Source organism: Pungitius pungitius, chromosome 12 (genome assembly GCF_949316345.1).
Source record: "Pungitius pungitius chromosome 12, fPunPun2.1, whole genome shotgun sequence".
Lineage (NCBI taxonomy): Eukaryota > Metazoa > Chordata > Actinopteri > Perciformes > Gasterosteidae > Pungitius > Pungitius pungitius.
The window spans coordinates 19,836,921-19,856,118 of NC_084911.1; the positions used below are offsets into that span (position 1 = coordinate 19,836,921).

Here is a 19,198-nt window from a genome sequence, read left to right on the forward strand (position 1 = left end):
AAAGACAAAGAACATCTGTTATTCAAACGCTCCTCGTCCATCACGCAAGGAGCGAAGAAGTGAGACAGAACGCTGAAAATGTTCAATAGGGGGCGAGTAGTGGATGAAGGAATGTGATGCATTCCAACAGGACCCGCGCATCATGGGTTTGGTTCTTCTTTTGCCAGAAGAATGAATATTCGTTAGTGAGCCTCTTCAGCATTGTAATGCGTCAAGAGTCAATATTAGGTTCTGGTGTTGGTGCCTATTGTCCAAGAGTCTGTCTCCTGTCTAGCCTGCAGCGAGCAGAGACAATGCGGCCGCAAGCTCCTCCCGTGCAAAGGGAGAAGAGCTAGCAGCGGCATCACGGTTGTCTCCGCTAACGTGCATGAAGCACGCGGCAAATTCACGCCCCCTGTTAGCTGTCAAAAGGTATTTAGAGGGGGGGGGGGATGTGGGAAATTAAATAGGATTTGAAAGCAGACCAGACAGGTTTGAGGGGAAGTATTAGCAGCATCAGAAGGAGCTAAAGGAGACACATCAGGGACAGCGACGGAGCAGGAGGACAGCAAACCGCTGGCAGTGGACACTCGTGATGCCGTGGGGGGGGGGGGGGGGGGGGGGAGGAAGAAAGTGGGTTGCCACAGTGGGTCATGGCGGCTTGAAATAGACGCCCCGGTGCCTCTCCTTCCTCTACCACCCTACCTCTGCACAGGTAGTATATTTAGCCCCAAATTTCAAAAGCCCTGCAGCCCAAAAGTAAAGTGGGACGGGACTGTCTCACTGAGTTAATAAGGCGTGTGTGAGTCAAAGCTCCAGAATGGGCTTCAGCTATCGGAGTGTGTGTGTGTGTGTGTGTGTGTGTGTGAGCGCATACGAGTGAGTCATAAAGAGAACAACGACAGAGAAGCGACCCTTTGTTCTCCACCTGTGAAGTGGACCTTTACAGCCAGAGAGGAATATCGCACATCTAATCTGCACATTATCTGCAGTGTTCAAAGCGTTTAGCGTCGGCTTGTGTGCATGCATTCCTAACTTTTTCAATGTTTGTTTGTTCTGTCAGCATGTAAGTACGGATGTGCATGTTCACTGCTGTGTGTGTGTGTGTGTGTGTGTGTGTGTGTGTGTGTGTGAGAGAGCGGGTCCATCCAGGAGTGTACTCACTTCCTCTCTCTCTCTCTCTCTCTCTCTCCATCAGCCTCCTACGACTTGTTCTCTCAGCGTTATGAAAGTGACCCGTGTGGGTGTTACTGAGAATGAGTGAGCGAGGATCTGCATTTGTGTACGTGTCTCAGCAGGTGTGTGTGTGTGTGTGTCTTTATCTGACTGTTCTATTCAGGCCAAACTCATGTCATCAAGTGTATTGCCTCTAATTCTTTAAGATTAGGAGTATTAGGGGGAAGCACAAGTCCATCCAGCCCATGAGGTCTGATGGCAGCATCCAGTTATGACAAAACACTGGCCATCATAAAGTCTTCATTGATTATTATTCTTCCCTTTTTGATCTTTTATTTTTAAGAGATCTCTGTGACTGTGCAGGAGTGTGCATAGGTCAGCATCAGTTCAGATTCTGCTCCATTAAGGGGGAGATATACTGTAGCTCTGGCCTTGTTCCAACTATAGAAGGACACGGGTTGGTTATGTCAGATACAGCAGATACAGCAGATATACCGTGTGTGTGTGTGTGTGTGTTTCTGTATGGGGAGAAAAAGGGACACGTGTCCTCTTTGTCCAGGTATAGAAACATTTTTGGGTGTGAATGCCTGTCTGTGTCCATGTGTCCATGCACATTCATGCATGGATTTTTGAATGCATAAGAGTCCCTTGTCTGTGCGTGTGCGTGTGTGTGTGTGTGTCTGTGCATGTGTGTGCGCGTGTGTCTGTGCATGTGTGTGCATGTGTGTGTGTGCGTGTGTGTGTGTGATCCAGCCTCATAATGACCATTCCCTGCGGAGGTGACGAAGAGGCGGCACATTACGGCGCTTTTAGTCAGGAGGACGGAGTTATTCACAGGTGACCACACTTCCATCTCAGTGCCCACTAAAGACACTTAACCGCCTTTATGTAACAGATTAAATGGGTCCATTTAATGTAAATTGAAGAGCAAAAGTTTCACCATGTGAAGAAATAGACAGACCACCTTGACTATGACTTCTGAAGGTTACTTAAACTTCAGCGTCCACACAAAGTTCTCCAGAGCGTGTGGTCAACCTGTGACCTTTGTTGTCCTATCGATCCGTTGGTCTTTTGCCTCATGAACTAACAACCAAAGTCTTGACAGCAGGAGAACACCCTTCTCTTGGGAACAATGTCGCTCTGGGAATCCTTGGAGCCCAGATTGATCTGCACCCATCTGACCCGGAAGGGAAAGCTCATAACTCACGGTTTGAAGTCACACTTCAGAGAGGAGACGAACCCTGCCGGTCGCTCCAAGGGAAGCGAAATGTAGCAAAGTTCATTGGGCACAAAAGAGTATCACAGCTTGCCCTTCGACCTTTTCTCCTCACTCATATCTTTGCCTCAGTGGTCAAGCACACAGGTATCTAACTGTAGAATGAGCACTAGAGCTGTCAGGTGAGGAGACAGTATAAGTTCTGCAGTGTTGTACATTAGAAACGATCTGGAAAAGAGTCAAATAGATACATATTTAGTGTGTGGTGATAAATAATAAGTTGGCTACATAGAAATGATATCAGGGCAAAAATCCCCAAACTTAAGTTCCCTCATACAACCGTTTATTATTTAGTATTCAGTATGTGGAACCATACTAATTTATATAACTATAAGACCACTTTATGAAACTTAAATAAAAGTACTTTTCAACATGATTTTGGAGGATGCTTCATGGACAAAAGGGTGTGTTGGTTTTCTTTTGGAACAGCAACTGAAAGTGTGAAGCAAACATTGCCAAATATAAAGGGGATTGATGTGAATCATATGACATGATTGTGAACTGAGCTCCAGCCCGTTTTCTACTGTTTTGTTGAGGGCAATTTCAATCACCTATTTTCTTAAACATTTCAATGTCGACTGACTGCAGCGTGCTCCACAGCCGGAAGGCATTCTCTTGTTCTAACTCGATGCCAAATATGTGTTTTTTTAAACACAATGCGATGGTGCTGCACTAATGATACATGAGGCACAGAGACCTTCCATTTGTTGCCCTGCAACTTGCAGTCTGACGGAACATTTATCAGGTTTTCACATCTGTAAAGTGTGTATCTGACAACTACTGCTTACAAAATGAAAGTAGCGACAGTAAGACAGACGCAGCAGAGCCATCTCCTCACCTCTCCCACCATGCCGTTCCACGTTCCATTGATCTTCTTGCCGTGTTTGCCGTTAGTGACCAGGTAAAGGTCGTAGGTGAACTTCACCTGCTTGGCAATCTTCTTCAGGATGTCGATGCAGAACCCCTTACAGCAACGCTTTATGTAGATCCCAGAGTCCTTCGTCTGATTGCTGCACGGACGCACAAACAGGTGGACAGAGAGGGCATTTAACCCAACATGTAGCCCTGAATGGGCACAAAGTGCTACATGCAGTGGTGACTTGTTGGATCTGGCGCCGATGGAGTGTGATGTGATTCTACCTCTGGCTTCGTGAAGCCGTCGCAGGAAATTAACATCATTCGCAGGCAACATTTGTTTTCTTCTACTTCTACTTTGGTCAGTTGTACAGCAGGTAAATCTGAGGCTCTGCATCTAACTGGGCCAGGTTCCGTCTTCACAATAATAATCTGAGAACAGAAAGGCGTCCTCTAGGACATGCGTCCCTACTCTGGACCCTCCGTGACGCGGAAGCGTAACATCTGAGCAGGAGGCCTCACAGTGTTTTGAGCTGCTTCCGACAGGGCACCGTGTTCCTCATGCACGTCCCGCTGAGCGGATCCACGTCTTCCACGATGACGAACGGAGCCTCCTCCAGCGTCACGATGGACAGGTGGTCGTCCTCCCGGTTGGCCGCGCCCCCGTAGAGTTCATAGCGAGGCCACACGTGGTACTTCATGGACAGGGAGCCGTTCTCCCACTTACCCACCTGCAGAGACAAAAGGCACTCAGGTCGCCTACAAGATATCAGACACAGAACAACGTTTCACTTTGGCTTCTGGGTGTTTTATCCGGCGTGTTGTATGCCATCATGGCTCATCACCCCACTGCCAAAAGAAAAGAAGAGACACACACATGAATTGAACCGCTTGGCAGTGATCTAATTAGAAAAGGAATACGGATCAAATCCTTCTCTGGCGTGAGTTCGGCGCGTCACAAACAAAAGAGCAGGGACACGTAGAGGAGAGAAAAGGCGCAGAGCGGATGACTGAGAATGAGAACAAGGTCAACGGGAAGGACGAGAGTGAAACAGGGGAAAGAGCAGAATTCCGATCAAGAAGGGGAGCTGGGGGGGGATCTGGGTGGAGAGGTTGTAGCGTCCACATCTGACGAGAGAACTCGAGAGAAAGTTTGACCGTGAAAGACAGGCGGAGCAGCACTGCTGGCTCCTCTGTAGAGGGGCGGAGGAGCCACTCAATCAGAGTCACCGGGTTGGTAAAGATGTGCCGTCACGTGGAGCCCAACCCGGAGAATGTGCCGGTGGCCTTTCCTCTAGAAGGGGCCCACTTGGCCACTTTCACGGAGAGAAAGATGTGGGTGGAAATGGATCACCAGCTAATTGGACACAGTGCAATGGGAGATGGGAGAGAGGGCAGCACAGAGCTGGCTTGCACATTTGTTGGGTATGTAAATGTCCACAGATGACTCACACCACATTACCAGTTAAGGTGTGTGTGTGTCTCTGGAGCCCAATGCAGCCTTTCCTCTATGTGGACAAATAACAAAAGGAACCAGAGTTAGTGAAAGAGACATACGGGACAGGATGGATGGAGGGAAGAGGGGGGCAGAGAAGAGGCTTGAAATCGTTCCGGAGGGGAGGAAACCGGACTCGGCGCCACGCAGTCTTCAAACGGCTGCAGTGTGGGCATCGCTGTAGAAGCTGGAACTCATTAGGATCCATGGAAAGTGGTTCAGCTGGAAGTCAAGCTAAGAATTAAACATGAGCGAGGGGGGGCGGGGGGGGGGGGAGGCAGAGAAGAGAGAAGGGAGACAGGAGGGGAGAGATTCACCTTGTTCTCTGATCAGAGGACGGAATATAGATTAGAGAGGCAGAAGAAAGGGGGAAACGGCGAGAATAGAGAACAGGCAGCGTGGAAGGAGTCAGACGCCATGGAGGCCAGTGACTTTGCGGGTGGCGCCGAGTTCATTTCAGTTTTGTCTTCCTCTGTGACCGTTGCTCTGTCTGCTCCACCTGCGCTTAAAGACGACTGTGATCCCCTTCTCCACCTGTACGGCAGAGTTTTGAACCTTGACTGTGCATATAAGAAGGGTTTTATTCATCTACTGGCATGAGCCCGCCAGCCAGCACCACTCCAGCCTGTTAAAGCGAATATGATGATGATTCCGACTCCACCACCTACCCTGAGGTTGATGGATGCAACTACAGGCTGCTGTTTAAGCTCAGCTTATGTCCGGGCCTCTCCAGAACTCAGAACTTCCTTGTCACCCTCACTATTCTTCATGTGCACGATGTATTGATCGGAGGGTGTGAGTCTCCTGGCCTGCAGCGTGTAGCCGCGTGATGCTGCACACTAACAGGTGATACGTAACAGCTTGTGAAAGGCCAGCGTTCTTACCACATCGTCACTCTGGAGCTCAAAGGCACCTTCGCCGAGTTGATAACATCTAATCGGAGCAGCGCCTATAAAGCTTAAGGCTTAAAATGCTTAAAAAGTGAAAATGGGATGATGAGCGATGCAGATAGTACAGGTACAGTAGCTACAGGAAACACACACACGCTCTCTCACCCTCTCCCACTGCCTCTCCTTGTTGAGCAGAATGATGACCAGCTTGGGGTGCATCTGGTATCCGTCCTCGCTGAACGACAGGTTCCGCCCCTCGAACGTCACATTCATCAGGTACCTGGGGAGGGAGACAGACAGACTCGTTGAGACGAGCATCGCGTCCTTTTTTTTTTAGGCATTTATCTCTTCAGACAAACCCACAGACATGACACAAATCCATCGTCTGCTGCTCAAGCAGCGTTTTCAAAAAGGGATGAAGATTCATCAGCTGCAAACAGACAGCTGAGCTCTGACTCAAGTGACCATGAAGGAGTAGTGCATCATTTTGGGAGATATTTGATTCATGAGTAAGATAACCAGATTATTAACGCTCTCAAATCCATTAAAGATGAAGCGGTTAGCTGGAAACCGGAGGGACGCATCAAACCCACCTCTGAAGCTCACATGTCACTTGATACCTTGATCGTTTAAAGTGTAAAACTGACTTGTTTTTACTGGCTAAGTTATGTGCTGAACTCTTTCACGGCTGGGTGCAGTTGCCTGGCAACCAGCTGAAGAAAATATTTGTCCCAGTCAAGAAAAAGGACATAACCCATTGTTGTTTTTAGTCTGATGATATAAGAAACAGGATGTTTGAATCAGAGCGAATGAGAGGTGCTGCTTGGTGGATGTTGCTCTCATTTGTTTCCCCTTGTTTTTGGGCTAAGCTAAGCTAAGCTAACCCCCCCCCCCCCCGGTTTCCTTGGTTCAATGGATATATACCTACCTTTCAGGGAAGGGATGCAGACATTATAAACATCCTCATCATTATCACAAGAATCCCCAAATTACTGAATTCGAAATCACGACTTGGACATTTTTTGAAAATTGCAGTTAAAATAAAGTAAAATCAATATCAATTATGCATTAATGTGATGTACTTTATGAATTCGTCTGTGTCTGGCTTCAAAGTTAACGTAAAATAATAAAACAAGTACTAGCCCATATGATATGGCAATAGCAGCTTGTCAGATAAGTGTGTGTCGGTGTGTGTGAGTGTGAGAGTGTGTGTGTGTGTCTTTGTGTGTTTATGTCTGGGTCTGTGTGTTCTGTGTGGTGCAGTAAGAGAAATGAAGAGAAAGCATCATTGTTTCTGTCAGGTGAAATCATTTCATCTCCCTTCAAGCAAACACAACACAACACATTCAGACACACACACACAAAGGGACACGCTGATACACAACTCAACACTCTATTCTCTAGCAGTGGTTACAGTGTGTGTGCGTGGGAGAGTGTAAGTGTGTGTTTATGAGAGCAGGAATGTTTATGTCAGGCAAACTCAAATCACTTCACTGTCACCCCCCCTCCCCCCCCCCCCCCCACACACACACACACACACACACACAAAAACACACTTAACTCTTTCAGTTCCTCGCCCTTTACTCTCTCTTTTCTCTCTCTCTCTCTCTCTCTCTCTGACTGTTTCCATGGAAACTCTGCCTCAAAACCATGAGCACCATATATATATGTATATATACATATATATATGTATATATACATATATATATGTATATATACATATATATATGTATATATATATATATATCCACACACACATGTGTGTATACATACTTCTACGTGTAGATGACTGGGACTCTTATCTTGTCGGGTACCGCTGTGTTCTTCTGGAGCGAGCGGTAGAAGTTAGATGCATCTCCACGTTACGCAACGCCTCCCTGCTGCACTCAAAGACCACTGAGTTCTACCTTTAAACCTCTCTGACCTTTAAGCTGGAACCGATCAAAGGTCACAGCAGAGGGTTAAAAGCCGAACGTAATAATCTTATTAAAATGTGAGGTTTTTCCTTTGTTAATAATTACATTTATCCCTGTATCTATCTTTCCATGCTGCTCCTATGAACTGCATCATGTAACAATCTAGCAATTACTCTGCTGCCAGCCTCCTTCCTCGATCTCCTGTATTAGATATTGATATTTCCAGTGGGCCGTGCAGAGCAGAATCACGCGGCATCATAGCGTCTCCTGCGGCCTCATGAGCCCGGTCAACCGCCCCATCCTGTAGAGCCTTGGCACTGACACAAAGTGCACGGAATCTGCTGCATAAATCATAAGCCATTAACAAAACGACATGACGCTGCGCCCACTTTAATCTTTACTGAGCAAGCTATTGTTACATGCACCAACGTGTGTGTGTCTGTGTGTCAGTGTGCGTGTATGTGTGCGCAGGTCCTACACGCGTTGACGGCAGCACGACAAGCATAAGTGTGTTGCCATGGCACCCACAACCGCTGTGACTTCCAAGCCAATCTGGCGGGTAACTATGGAAACGGTAATCTCGCAGAGGGTGGGCATGAAAGAGAGAGAGAGAAAAGAGGGAGAGAGGTGGAATTCAAAGGAAGCGAGGGGAGGGGTTAGGATGCAGTACTACTGCCAACGCTCTGTTCTCCCATCACACCGGGACCGGTGGGCTTACACAAGGCCACTTTATGTTCCACCCATGTGACCACATCCGCCCTACGTCACCTCCTCTGAACCCGCTCACAGCGCCTCACGCTTTAAACGCTGGCCGTAGTACATCTTTGAGGATTCACGTCATGTGCGATGCTTAAAGCCGGCAGACGGACAAATGGACAAATGAATGCAGACCTACGCCCACTCCAGCTGTTTTCTACAGTGTGTGTAACGAGGTGGCATCAAGTCGCGTGCATGCTGCAACGCATTTGTTGTTTTGTAGTAAAAAGGTATAAATCCGAACAGCTTAGTATCAGGCACACACACAAACATGCTAACTCCATGCCCTGACACAGATACAGTACGTATTAGCGCATGCTCCGCTATGAATAATGAAGGAGTTGTGTGAAATATTGATAAGTCAGTTTAAATAAATTAACTGTGACATGAATTAGTCATGAGTTACACTCCTTAGCAATTACTGTGGTGCAATGTACTTATTGGGTTTGTAGAGGAGGAATCTGTGTGGAGATGATAGCATGCCCCATACGGCCATCAAAGAAAGATGACACACAAGGTGTGATATTGTTGTGTGTGTGCGTGCGTTGGTACCTGTTTGTGTGTATTCAGACATGGGAATGCAATTTGTAAACAGTGTAATAATTTGTGCTAAAAGGAAAGAGAGCCGAGAGACAGCAAAGGGACGGAGGAGGACTGAGGACAATTCATTTATTGTTGTCAAGTGACAGGCAGCACTGAATTAAAAATAAATAAATAATAATCAGGCAGCAAAAAAGAGACAATAATGTGATAGTGATAGTGAATGATAGTAAAAAAGAAAAAGAATGAAACCTGGAAGGTAAAAGCAGACGAAGGGACAGAGAGAGAGAGAGACAGAGAGAGAGAGAGAGAGAGAGAGAGAGAGAGAGAGAGAGAGAGAGACAGAGAGAGGGAGAGAGAGAGAGAGAGAGAGAGACAGAGAGAGAGAGAGAGAGAGAGAGAGAGAGAGAGAGAGAGAGAGAGACTTGGACATAAATGAGAGAAAAGGGAGCAAAGCAACAGGCCACGAGCATCTTGACCTACTTCCAATCACGCACCGTCACAAACAGGTACCTTTTTAACTCCTCCCCCGGCCTGCCCCATAAACACACTCAGCAGGCCTTTATAGACCCGGCCTGAAATAGCAAGTCACACACCCAAAAACACACACACACACACACACACACACAGGTGGACGCACTTGGTCGTCGAGTTGGCACACACTCATCCCTCGGCACCACGCTGCTTCGTAGTGCGTCGCACACGCACACACTCACAAAAACGCACACACCCTCACAAACGCACACGCCACAGATGTCCAAAAAATGTCCACAGAGCTTAAAAGCACTTGACACCTTTCCAACTCCGAGCCCATTTGGAACCGGTCCACGTCTGGCAAGGTCAGGGCCGCTGTTGTCAAACTCATGATTCTCACACCGTTGTGTATTGGCCACAAGTGTCTCTCTCTCTCTCTCCCTGTCTGTGTGTGTCTCTCTCTCTCCTTCACTGGGCCTTTTGCTCTCTTCCTGCTATCTTCATTTGTCAGGCTGGTACTGCAGCGTTGTAGGAATGTCACAGTCCCGGCTACAGAGGACTTCATTTACTTAGTGGAGTGACGCGTCCTTCTCTCGTGGTGTTCTGCGAAGCTCTGAGGGCTGAACAAGGAGATGCTGAGCAGAGGGGGGCCGGCTGAATGTATGGCTTTGTGAAGTCAGTAGATGGCCGTGACCACGAGGCGATTCCTCATCATTCCACAGCAGACTGAAATGTAAACGAGATGTGATTTACATATTTCCATGAAGCCCTTCCTGGCCTCACTCGTTTTGTAATCAGCAAGTTTAAAAGGCATGTGATGTGTGGCCAGAACTACAAAGCCGTTTGTTATCATCTCCTTTAGTCACAATCCCCAGTTCCACGCCTGCAGCGTGGCTGTGATCGGCGTGGTGAGGCTCACGTGTCGTCCTTCCATCACTTCTGATTCTCAATCTGGATTTTAAGCGCTTTCTCTCGGATTGAACGTGTAGCAGCGAACGGGGCGAGAGTCGAGCCCCCTGCACGCCGAGATAATTCTTCACAAGCTGCAGATGGAGAGGTCACTCCCTCAACCAGGGGAGCCTGTACCCCCCTGTGGTTCTGTAGTCACACCCACAAGGTGGAAATCATACAGAGCATTAAACTGGTCACTGCGGTCTTTAAGAAGAAACGTCTGTAATGTGACTCGCTAACATCCACTATTCGCTTTTATTGGATTAACAGTGAAACAATATCCAGTTTGGAATTATTTCCGATGGACATGAAAGGTGATGGTGAGGAATCGCTGTGGAGGTCGGGATCCATTTCTCTGAACCAATCCCCATAGTTTCACTATTAGTTAGAAATGCATTCTAATGAAGTCATATTTCACAAAGGAAACAGAAGTTACAGATCGCGGCTTCGTTTTCTCAGCTATTACGCGTCTTTCTGGACGGCTGAGAACCAATTGTGACTTTTATCCGAGTTTATTTATGAGGTGTGAACCCTCGTCCCTCCGAATGGAACCTAATCCTGCCACGCCAAAGGATCCTTTTGTATGAGCTCCCTTTTAAACCCATCCCCCATCCGCTGATCAACGAGCAAACAGCCATTCATTCACCACCCTGGTATATAGACTGTAGGTCAAATGCTAATCTTTTTATTAACCACTTGAAGACAAAGGTTATCGCCAGACAAATTTAGTTAAGGCAGCGAGGGGCAAAGGATCCTAGCAGCGCTCGCAACTGATCTAATCATCAACACAGCTAAGTTGATTAGAAAGCTGCAGGTCTGTAGCGCAGACGCCTGCAAAGGAGCAAAGGAGAGGAGGAGGAGGAGGAGGAGGAGGAGGTGAGGAGGGGGGAAGAACTGATCAAACACAGCAGCTCCGCACAGTAGAGAAGGGAAGTGGACCAAAGCGGAGCCGAGAGGAGATGAACGGAGCTCACCGGGCCCAGAGTCAAAGGACAGGACTACAGGGCATAAACTCCCCCGTTACCCCCAAGCGCTGAGCGGCCGAGAAACAAATGCAGAGCTTCAGAAAGGAGCGAAACAAGCAACACGGGGGTTGAAAGGAGATCTGAGGAGTTCACTTGGACGGACAACAGAGCCCGGCTGCCTTAGCGGAGCGACAGCGTGGAAACAACGGCCCGGGCACTCGGAGGCTCTTTGAGAAGGTGTGCCTCTACGGCAGGTGTTCTGCTTTGATGGAACGAGAGCATTTCAAAAGCCCCCCGAAAAACCATCGAGTGGGAAACAACTCTCGTGTCCAAGAAGACGTCGTCCCACGTGCACGCCGGGCCTTCACGGCACAGGTCCACACAGAGCCGCAGGTGCCCCTGAACACAATGCTGGGCCGAGCCCTGCAGCGGAGCGCGACACGGGCCCAGTGTTCGTCGACTGAAACGCCATCGGGACCAATTAGGCCCGCGACCGCTTCCAGAGACCTGCTGCTGAGACGGACGGCTGAGGGGGCGGGCTCGGGTTTCTTCTAGAGGAAGGGGGCGTGTGAAGAGGGGTGTTTGTGTGCGAAGGGGTATCATTACATGGTGGGAGGATGATCACAAGGTGCATGTGTGCGTGTGCGCGAGCATCTGCCGCGTCCGAGGTTGTGCGCGGCCCGTGCCGGCAGGGCGCTTGTGTTGGTGCCACACAACCACAAGTTGTTTACCTTCTTCGTTTTTTCCCAAGCTGCTGTGTGTGGCGTTGCAGCATCCATAGATCACTGCCGAGTTGTTTTGGGAGACATGAGAGTAATTGTGGAGGAATGACACAACTGCTGAGACCATGGAGGCAGATATCTTGATCAATTCATTTTTTAATTTCCAACAACTACTAAGCAGACATATGTCCCAGCTTTAAAGTCTGCATTTCAAGACTGTAAAAAAATACAATACTATACAAACACAGACACTATAATGATTAGCTTAGCACGAAGACCGGACACTGGGAAATGGCCGAGTTGTTTTAGAACTTTAAGAATACAATGCAAGAGACTAGAAAAAATACAGGTAGACAAGACAGGAGAAGACTAACAACAACCACAGCATTTAATGTCACATTCACACAGCACCAGTCAGACGTGAGTACATTTCGATTGTTTCATCGGGTCGAGTCAGTATCAGAACAAGTGTTTTTTAAGGTCCAGCCCGGAGGGGTCCACCCAGTCTAAGACTGGTTTCACCTCCATGTTTTTAATTTGCACAAAAACCAAGGTGTAAAAGCAACAAGCGTGTTTTCCAGGGGGAACATGTGTCAGACGGCTCACTGGCGTGGAGCGGTATCTTCTGGAAACCCTGTTGCCCAGCAACTGCCTATAGCACCTGTACACTGGTCAGCGTTCCACGTGCTGAGACACAGCCGGGCTTTGTGCTAAGCTAAGCTAAGCTAAGCTAGCCAGCTCACCGGACATATACGAGAGGCATCAACGACACAACAACAACGAAGCGTTTTCCCCAAAACTATTCCTCAAACCAGATACTTAACTGATATGAAAAACCACTTCAAGACGCAACCACGTCGTAAATCAATGCTACGAACAAAGTTACATCGACCCCCGAGACCCACAGCCTCCTCCTCCACCCACCTGAGCACTTCGTTGGGGTTGCCTGAGATGGGGGTCTTCTTGTCCGGAGCCCCGTGGCACTCGGACTTCAGCAGGGTGTGAGGTCCGCGGTCCATCATCATGGTGGAGGTTGCCATGGTGATGATGGCCACGCCGTCGCGGACGCGGGCCTCCAGGCCGTAGTCCCACTCGTCGTAGGACACGGAGAGCAGCCCTGGGGGGACAAAGCGGGAGGAGGAGAGAGAAGGCTGAGACCAGGTGGGCAAGGGACGGCAATAAAGGACGGCGAGATGGAAGGGTGGGGTAAGTGGGGGGGGGGGGGGGGGGTTGTGTGGGAAAAAGTGAGCAGCAACGGAGGGACCACGGTGCGTCGTGTTCTTCTGTGAGCGTGATGCTCTGAACACACTCTGAGTGAGGACTCGTCCATCACCTTGGTGTGTTTGTCCATCTGTCTGTCTCTTGTTTGTTGACCTTTGCACTGCCCGTAGGTCTGTCCTTCTGTCCTTCTGTCCTTCTGTCGGAGTGGGTGCTGTTCTTTCCTGACAATCTGTCTCTTTACGAACAACACTTTGTAAGTTTGTGTCTCTCGGTCAGTCTGTCTCTCCTAGTGCACTCGGCCCTTTGTCCCGCCTGCTGTTCACTCTCCTGCAGTGAAGAGTGATTAGTTGGACATTACAGGGACAGTTTTTCAAAACCTTTATTTACCTCAGAAAGGCTGGCTGAGGGCCTGACTCACATCAATGCGTTACGTAACCTTTTTCCCTTTTTTTATTTTTTGAAAACGCAGAGAAACGGTGTGAGAAGAGTTGATTCACGATGAAACCGATGCCTATTATGCATCTACTCAGACACGGCTGACATTTTGATAATGAGCATCATTTATATTAAACTGACGTTGTTGCTATTAAGAAGAGAATTATAGTCTCCATTAATTGATGACACGTGTATGCAATGTTTCTCTCTTTTTAATCACCAATCGTTGGGCTCTCTAGTTCAGGATTTCAGATTGGCTTTTGATTGGCCCCTTTCTTTCAGCCTGTTTTGGTTATTAATGCGTCTCATTTATTTTGGATTTTAAAAACTGGAAAACTCTTTTTGCTTCACGTTTTGAACATGTCAGGGTCGGGTCCACCTAATCAATAATAATAATAGGTAGACTATTAGGTAGCACATCCATTTGAGCCGCTAGACGTAGTCAGTGTTCACATCAATGGAGGTTGGCTTAAGTCCACAATGAACACAAACTGTCCAATCACAGCAACCGTAACTACAAACCTTAATACCAAAAGACAAGATCAAAAGTGTAATGCATGGGATGAACTATTGCTGGACAATATAACAATATATTAGTGAGATTATACTATTATTGTCTTGGCTATAGAATTTAATTATATTAAAATAGGGCAAAAGTTTAACTACTTGTTTTAAAGGCTGTAATACATTAAAGTGATTTTAATATCTTAACTTACCAGACTATTCTACTCTTTTTAATTGCCTTTACCACGAGCAATATTGTAAGAGAGCTGGTTGCAAACGCATCTTGGGACGTGGGAATCCTCCACATCAAAATCTCCATCAGTCGGTCTGCATCCATCAGGCAGGGTATGACCACATGTCAGCCGGTCCACTACCATGTCAGCGGGCAGAAATAGACGGGCGCCATGGCAACCAGCCGTCCTCGCGGGGCCTCAGCACTGACAGCTCGGGCCCTCCAGGACTACATCTAATGTCACACACTGTTGACACCCTCTCACTCCCTTCACTTGCTCCTTTTTGCACACTTCACTTTTCTTATTTGATGGCAACAATTCTTTCACAGGAAGATGAAGGTTTGTGCGTTTGTGTGTGCATGTGCCGTGTGGCATTTTCTAAATCACCATCACAGGAACTGCACAGTTAAGTCCACACGTTCATACGTGTCTGCGGACATGTTTTAGTGTCACAACACTAACGCGGCAAACAGCAGCTGTTTCCGGCCAATAAACGGGCCGCTGACTCGGTCGGAAGGCAAAACGCCGTCTCCCTGTCACAGATCCTCCGTGTAGAAGAGAAATCACAAAGGCTGCAGACGGAGAACATCCACACACAGGAACCCTGAGCTGGGGGAGCATAACAGCAGAACTACGGTATCAATAGGTATTTTTGGAAACTGACTATTGTGGGTGCTGTCAGATCGGGTGGATACGTTAGCACGGTGTGTGCAGTGTGTAACTGATCAGGAAGAACAGTGGCAGAGAAGATGTTAGTAAGAGAGAGAGCTGAAAGGCACCGGGACAGAAAAGAGAGACAAAAAAGGGAATAGAGAGTTAGGAGAGTCAGAGGAGGCTGAAATAGTGGGACAGAAACCAAAGGGACGCGGGGGAACAACAGCATGAAAGAGAGTGGGAGGGGAGACGGTTCCCCAGAGCGCCCACTTATGGAAGACATCAGCTGAATTACCCACGAGGATTTGAGGCTCTTCATCACGCATGGGGCAAATTATTAAGTGTGCCTAGTAAGCACAGCCCCCACCCCCCCCCTCCAGCTAGCACGCACCTTCCCCGAACCCCGGACACCGCTGCATTCAGCCAGAGCGCACGCCGCCACACCATTTACGGCAAGCCGCGCCTCGCCGTCTATTCGCTTGTTGGTGTGCTTTGATGATGCTCGGGTAGAAACTCAGAAATAAAAGGTTTTTCATTAATCATTGAGTTCTACAGTGGAACGTCTAATGAATGTCCCAAACATACCACCTGCGTTTTGCAGGTTAATTCCATCTGACAGCAGGAAATAGATGCATTTGGGTGCTGTGTGTCATGAACACGCGCTTTCATGGAAAGTCATTGCTGGAGCTGTTAAGTAACCACCTACCTTCATGTTCATGCTGTTGGCAGAGGGCAGAATTGACAAGCACAGATCCTGCAGCAGCCGTGCGGTGAGCACAAGCTGTGCCCCCGTGCACACAGACTCACACCGTTACACGATGTCTGTGCACACCGCCGTGAAACACCCCGTTCCACCAACAATCTGTATTTGCGTACAACAAACACCAACTTCATTGCAGCTTCAAACTAAATATAAATAATTCAATATCTTTCATTCGGTTGTTAGATTATAAGCACATTTTCTATCCAACTCATCACGCTTTAAATGAGTGGATGACATTTAGCCTACTATCCTTCATTATGTCCTGTGATAATAGCTCAAAGAGGTTTGTTTCTCTCTGTGATCACCCAGGCAGCACACGAGCCACACACAATCATCTCTCTGGCAGCATCCATCAAGAGCTCAGTTGTTGTGTGATTTACTTTACTGATTTGGTGATATATCAAACTTTATAGAGTGTGTCTTTAATTTGACAAACGGACACACACACACAGTTTTTGTTTACCCTGGCTTTTGGGTAAACACTTTCACTGTGTGAAGCGCACGCACACAACGCGCAGTACCTCCACCAAAGTGAAACCATGAACGCACATCTCACAGACAAGCTCCTGGGCACACACACACACACACACACACACACACACAGGCTTGCAAAATGCACTCCCGACTATTCAGACTAAACCATCCATACGTGCCAATACGGGTCAGAGGTCAAAAAACAAGCCAAAACGCCCCAAAAAGGTTTTGTCCACCTTTGGAGTTTGAAACACGACTGAAGTGGTCACCATCAGCAGCAGGTAGATCCCCACTGAGGCCTGGCCTTTCTGAAAGACTCTGTCCACCCCCAAGTCCCGAAGGTCCAGTTCCCACGAGGCGGTGTGACGGGTGTCGCTGACAGATTGCGTGAGCGGGCCCAACACGGATGTCACTTTGGTTCCACGTTTGACCTTCAAAGGTTAGAATGACCTCCAGTGGTGTTGAGAGACGGGGAGAGGCGCTCCCTCACTTGGTTTTTAGGGAAAGGTCACGTTGTTTTCTGTCTTGCAGGAGAACAAAAATCTAAATAGCAAAACTGAAAATCATCAACTTCTATAAAATACAAAAGTCCTGGTTTAAAGTCCACTCTGAAACTTTTAATTGCATCTTACTCTCCATCGGCTGATGAGAAAGGATGAGGAAAAAAATGAGGCCATGAAACTCTTGAAAGATAAAAGATTACATTCTTTCTCTCACAAAAGAAACGTCTCTATGATATTTGTTAGAAATTGCTTTTTTTAAGTAGGTAGTCATTCTGTAGGCCACAGCACAGAGGAACCCAGAAGCAGTTTGATGGTTTGGAATCAAACTGGAGACATCGAGGTTGAAAATACATACATTCATGACGCTCTCATTGGATAATCATCAACCAACCGCTAATTAACGTAATGTAATTACTCTACTTACAAAGGGATTAGCATCAGTGCTCACTGCAAGCAAACATCTTTTCACAATGAGATTCTGGGTACACAGGTTTCACACATAGTACTCAACAGGTCTTAAGCCAGGACAAAAGACATCTGAATCCAAACCCCCCCAAAAAACACATTAAAAACACAACTATTAACCGACCATAGCTTGAATAGCACTTTAGTAGCGCTTTAAACGTCACTTACTTGGTGCACTTCTTGTTGTTCTGGGTCTGTACCCTCATGGTGGAATAAACAAGTCGCTAAAAGCGTCGGCTAAAGTAGATTTTAAAAGTTCAGTACAACCTGACCTGGACTAATTGCCATCACACACTTCATCTCTCCTTTGTTAGGCAAACGTTTAGCACTAGCCATTCTATTAGAATAAAGGTACATCGTTGTCAACTAGACAGCGAAGCCACTGCAACACCAAACAACAACCAAATTATCTCCAGGATGTGGAGGTAAGAAGCACAGAACTCAACCCCTGAGCACTTGGATCTGCATGTCTGCCTGGACACCACACCCTCTGAAGACATGGCTGCACCACCCAAGTTCATTCAACAATATGTGTATGCAGTAAAGGAGTAAATAAAGAAAAAGCTGGCTCTGAGTATCTTACCTGTGGGGAACTCTGCCGGCACCACGATGGTGTCTCCTGCTACCAGCGAGGGGGCTATCCACGTGTAGCCGTAGCCCGTGATCCCCACAGAGTGGGCCACCTCGAAGATGGTGTTGGCCTCCTCCTTAGTGCAGTAGAGAAGAATGACGGGGCTCTGGAGCTTCTTCAGCTGGTTCTGGATCTTCGAATCTCCGTCATCCACCGACATGTCCAGCAGCAGAACCTCCTCCAGTTCCCAGCCCACAAAGCTGTTCTCTATGGTGCTGCGGACCTGGATGAGAAGAAGAGGCCGATCAGGAGACAGGACAAGACTTTTTCATTGTATTGTAGCCACAATCATTCGCTACCAAATCTGCCAAATTAAGATTGAAACAAGGTCCAGAGGTCCATTACGGGGTTCCACTGAATGCTCAGCAAACCTCCGTCTAATGACTTTCATTCATATTATTTGTGATCTATTCATGATGCAATATTTCTACCGTGACCCTAAAGCCCTTCACGTGCTCATCGTTTGTTCGGGTCTTCTCGGGCCGAGTGCCGTTACCTTGGTGACAAAGTCCTGGTACCCCGGGTAGTACGTGGTGACGATGGAGAAGATGTACCAGTCGTACTCCTCCATGATGTTCAGCATGACCGAGGCCTGCTGCTCGATGGAGGGGCCAAACTGGAAGAACATGGAGTCGTCATCCTGGACAAGAGGAAGGAAGGCGTAACAGTGTTTAAACTTGAATTCAGCGGTCTCTCCACACGGAGGAGAACAGATACGGTGGTGGGTTTTGTAACATTATTGGTGGGAACATTAATTTAGCAGCCTTTTATTCTCCCGCTCACAGAGGAGAAAGGCGAGAGGACAGCAGTGGGCTTGTAAAGATACCGGTCATGATTTTCATTAGTTGCCTTTATGACTCTTTTAATGAGTTTGCACTGCAGCGTATTCTGAGGACTCAAAACCGCCGTCCTTAACCTCATTGATCATCGTCATCAATTTGCTCCCTCCACTTGGACGATGTATGTATGCGGTTCACTAAATAAGGTGAAATCTTACACAGGAGCCAGAGAACGCACAGCAGCACCGTCGGGTCACGATTAATAAAGAGCACTCACGGACTCAAATGGAATATTGAGCTGGTCAAAAGAAGTGTGGGGGGGGGGGGGGGGGGAAATGTGAGTCTAGACAAGCCTCTTGTCTCACAAGTTGTTATTGTGCACGAGTGAGCATCGCTTCCAGAGAGGCTCATTCTGTGAGTGGGGGGGGAATCGTGTGCAGACTGTTTGTGAGCCGCAGTCTCTGCTTGTCGCTCCATCCGCTACCTGCTTTCTGCATTGATGAGATCACGGTCCATCCCATCCAGGTGTGTGTGTGTGTGT

The 19,198-nt window shown here is 47.7% G+C and overlaps 1 protein-coding gene across 1 annotated transcript in view; it reads right to left on the bottom strand.

Annotated features, from left to right (window-relative positions):
- grin2ba (glutamate receptor, ionotropic, N-methyl D-aspartate 2B, genome duplicate a) overlaps positions 1–19,198 on the bottom strand; it is a 76,825-nt gene that overhangs the window by 14,117 nt on the left and 43,510 nt on the right. The window contains 6 exon segments of the mRNA XM_037476488.2: positions 3,270–3,441; positions 3,809–4,017; positions 5,837–5,951; positions 12,920–13,112; positions 17,831–18,101; positions 18,375–18,518. Of these exon segments, the coding sequence (XP_037332385.2) occupies positions 3,270–3,441; positions 3,809–4,017; positions 5,837–5,951; positions 12,920–13,112; positions 17,831–18,101; positions 18,375–18,518 (1,104 nt within the window).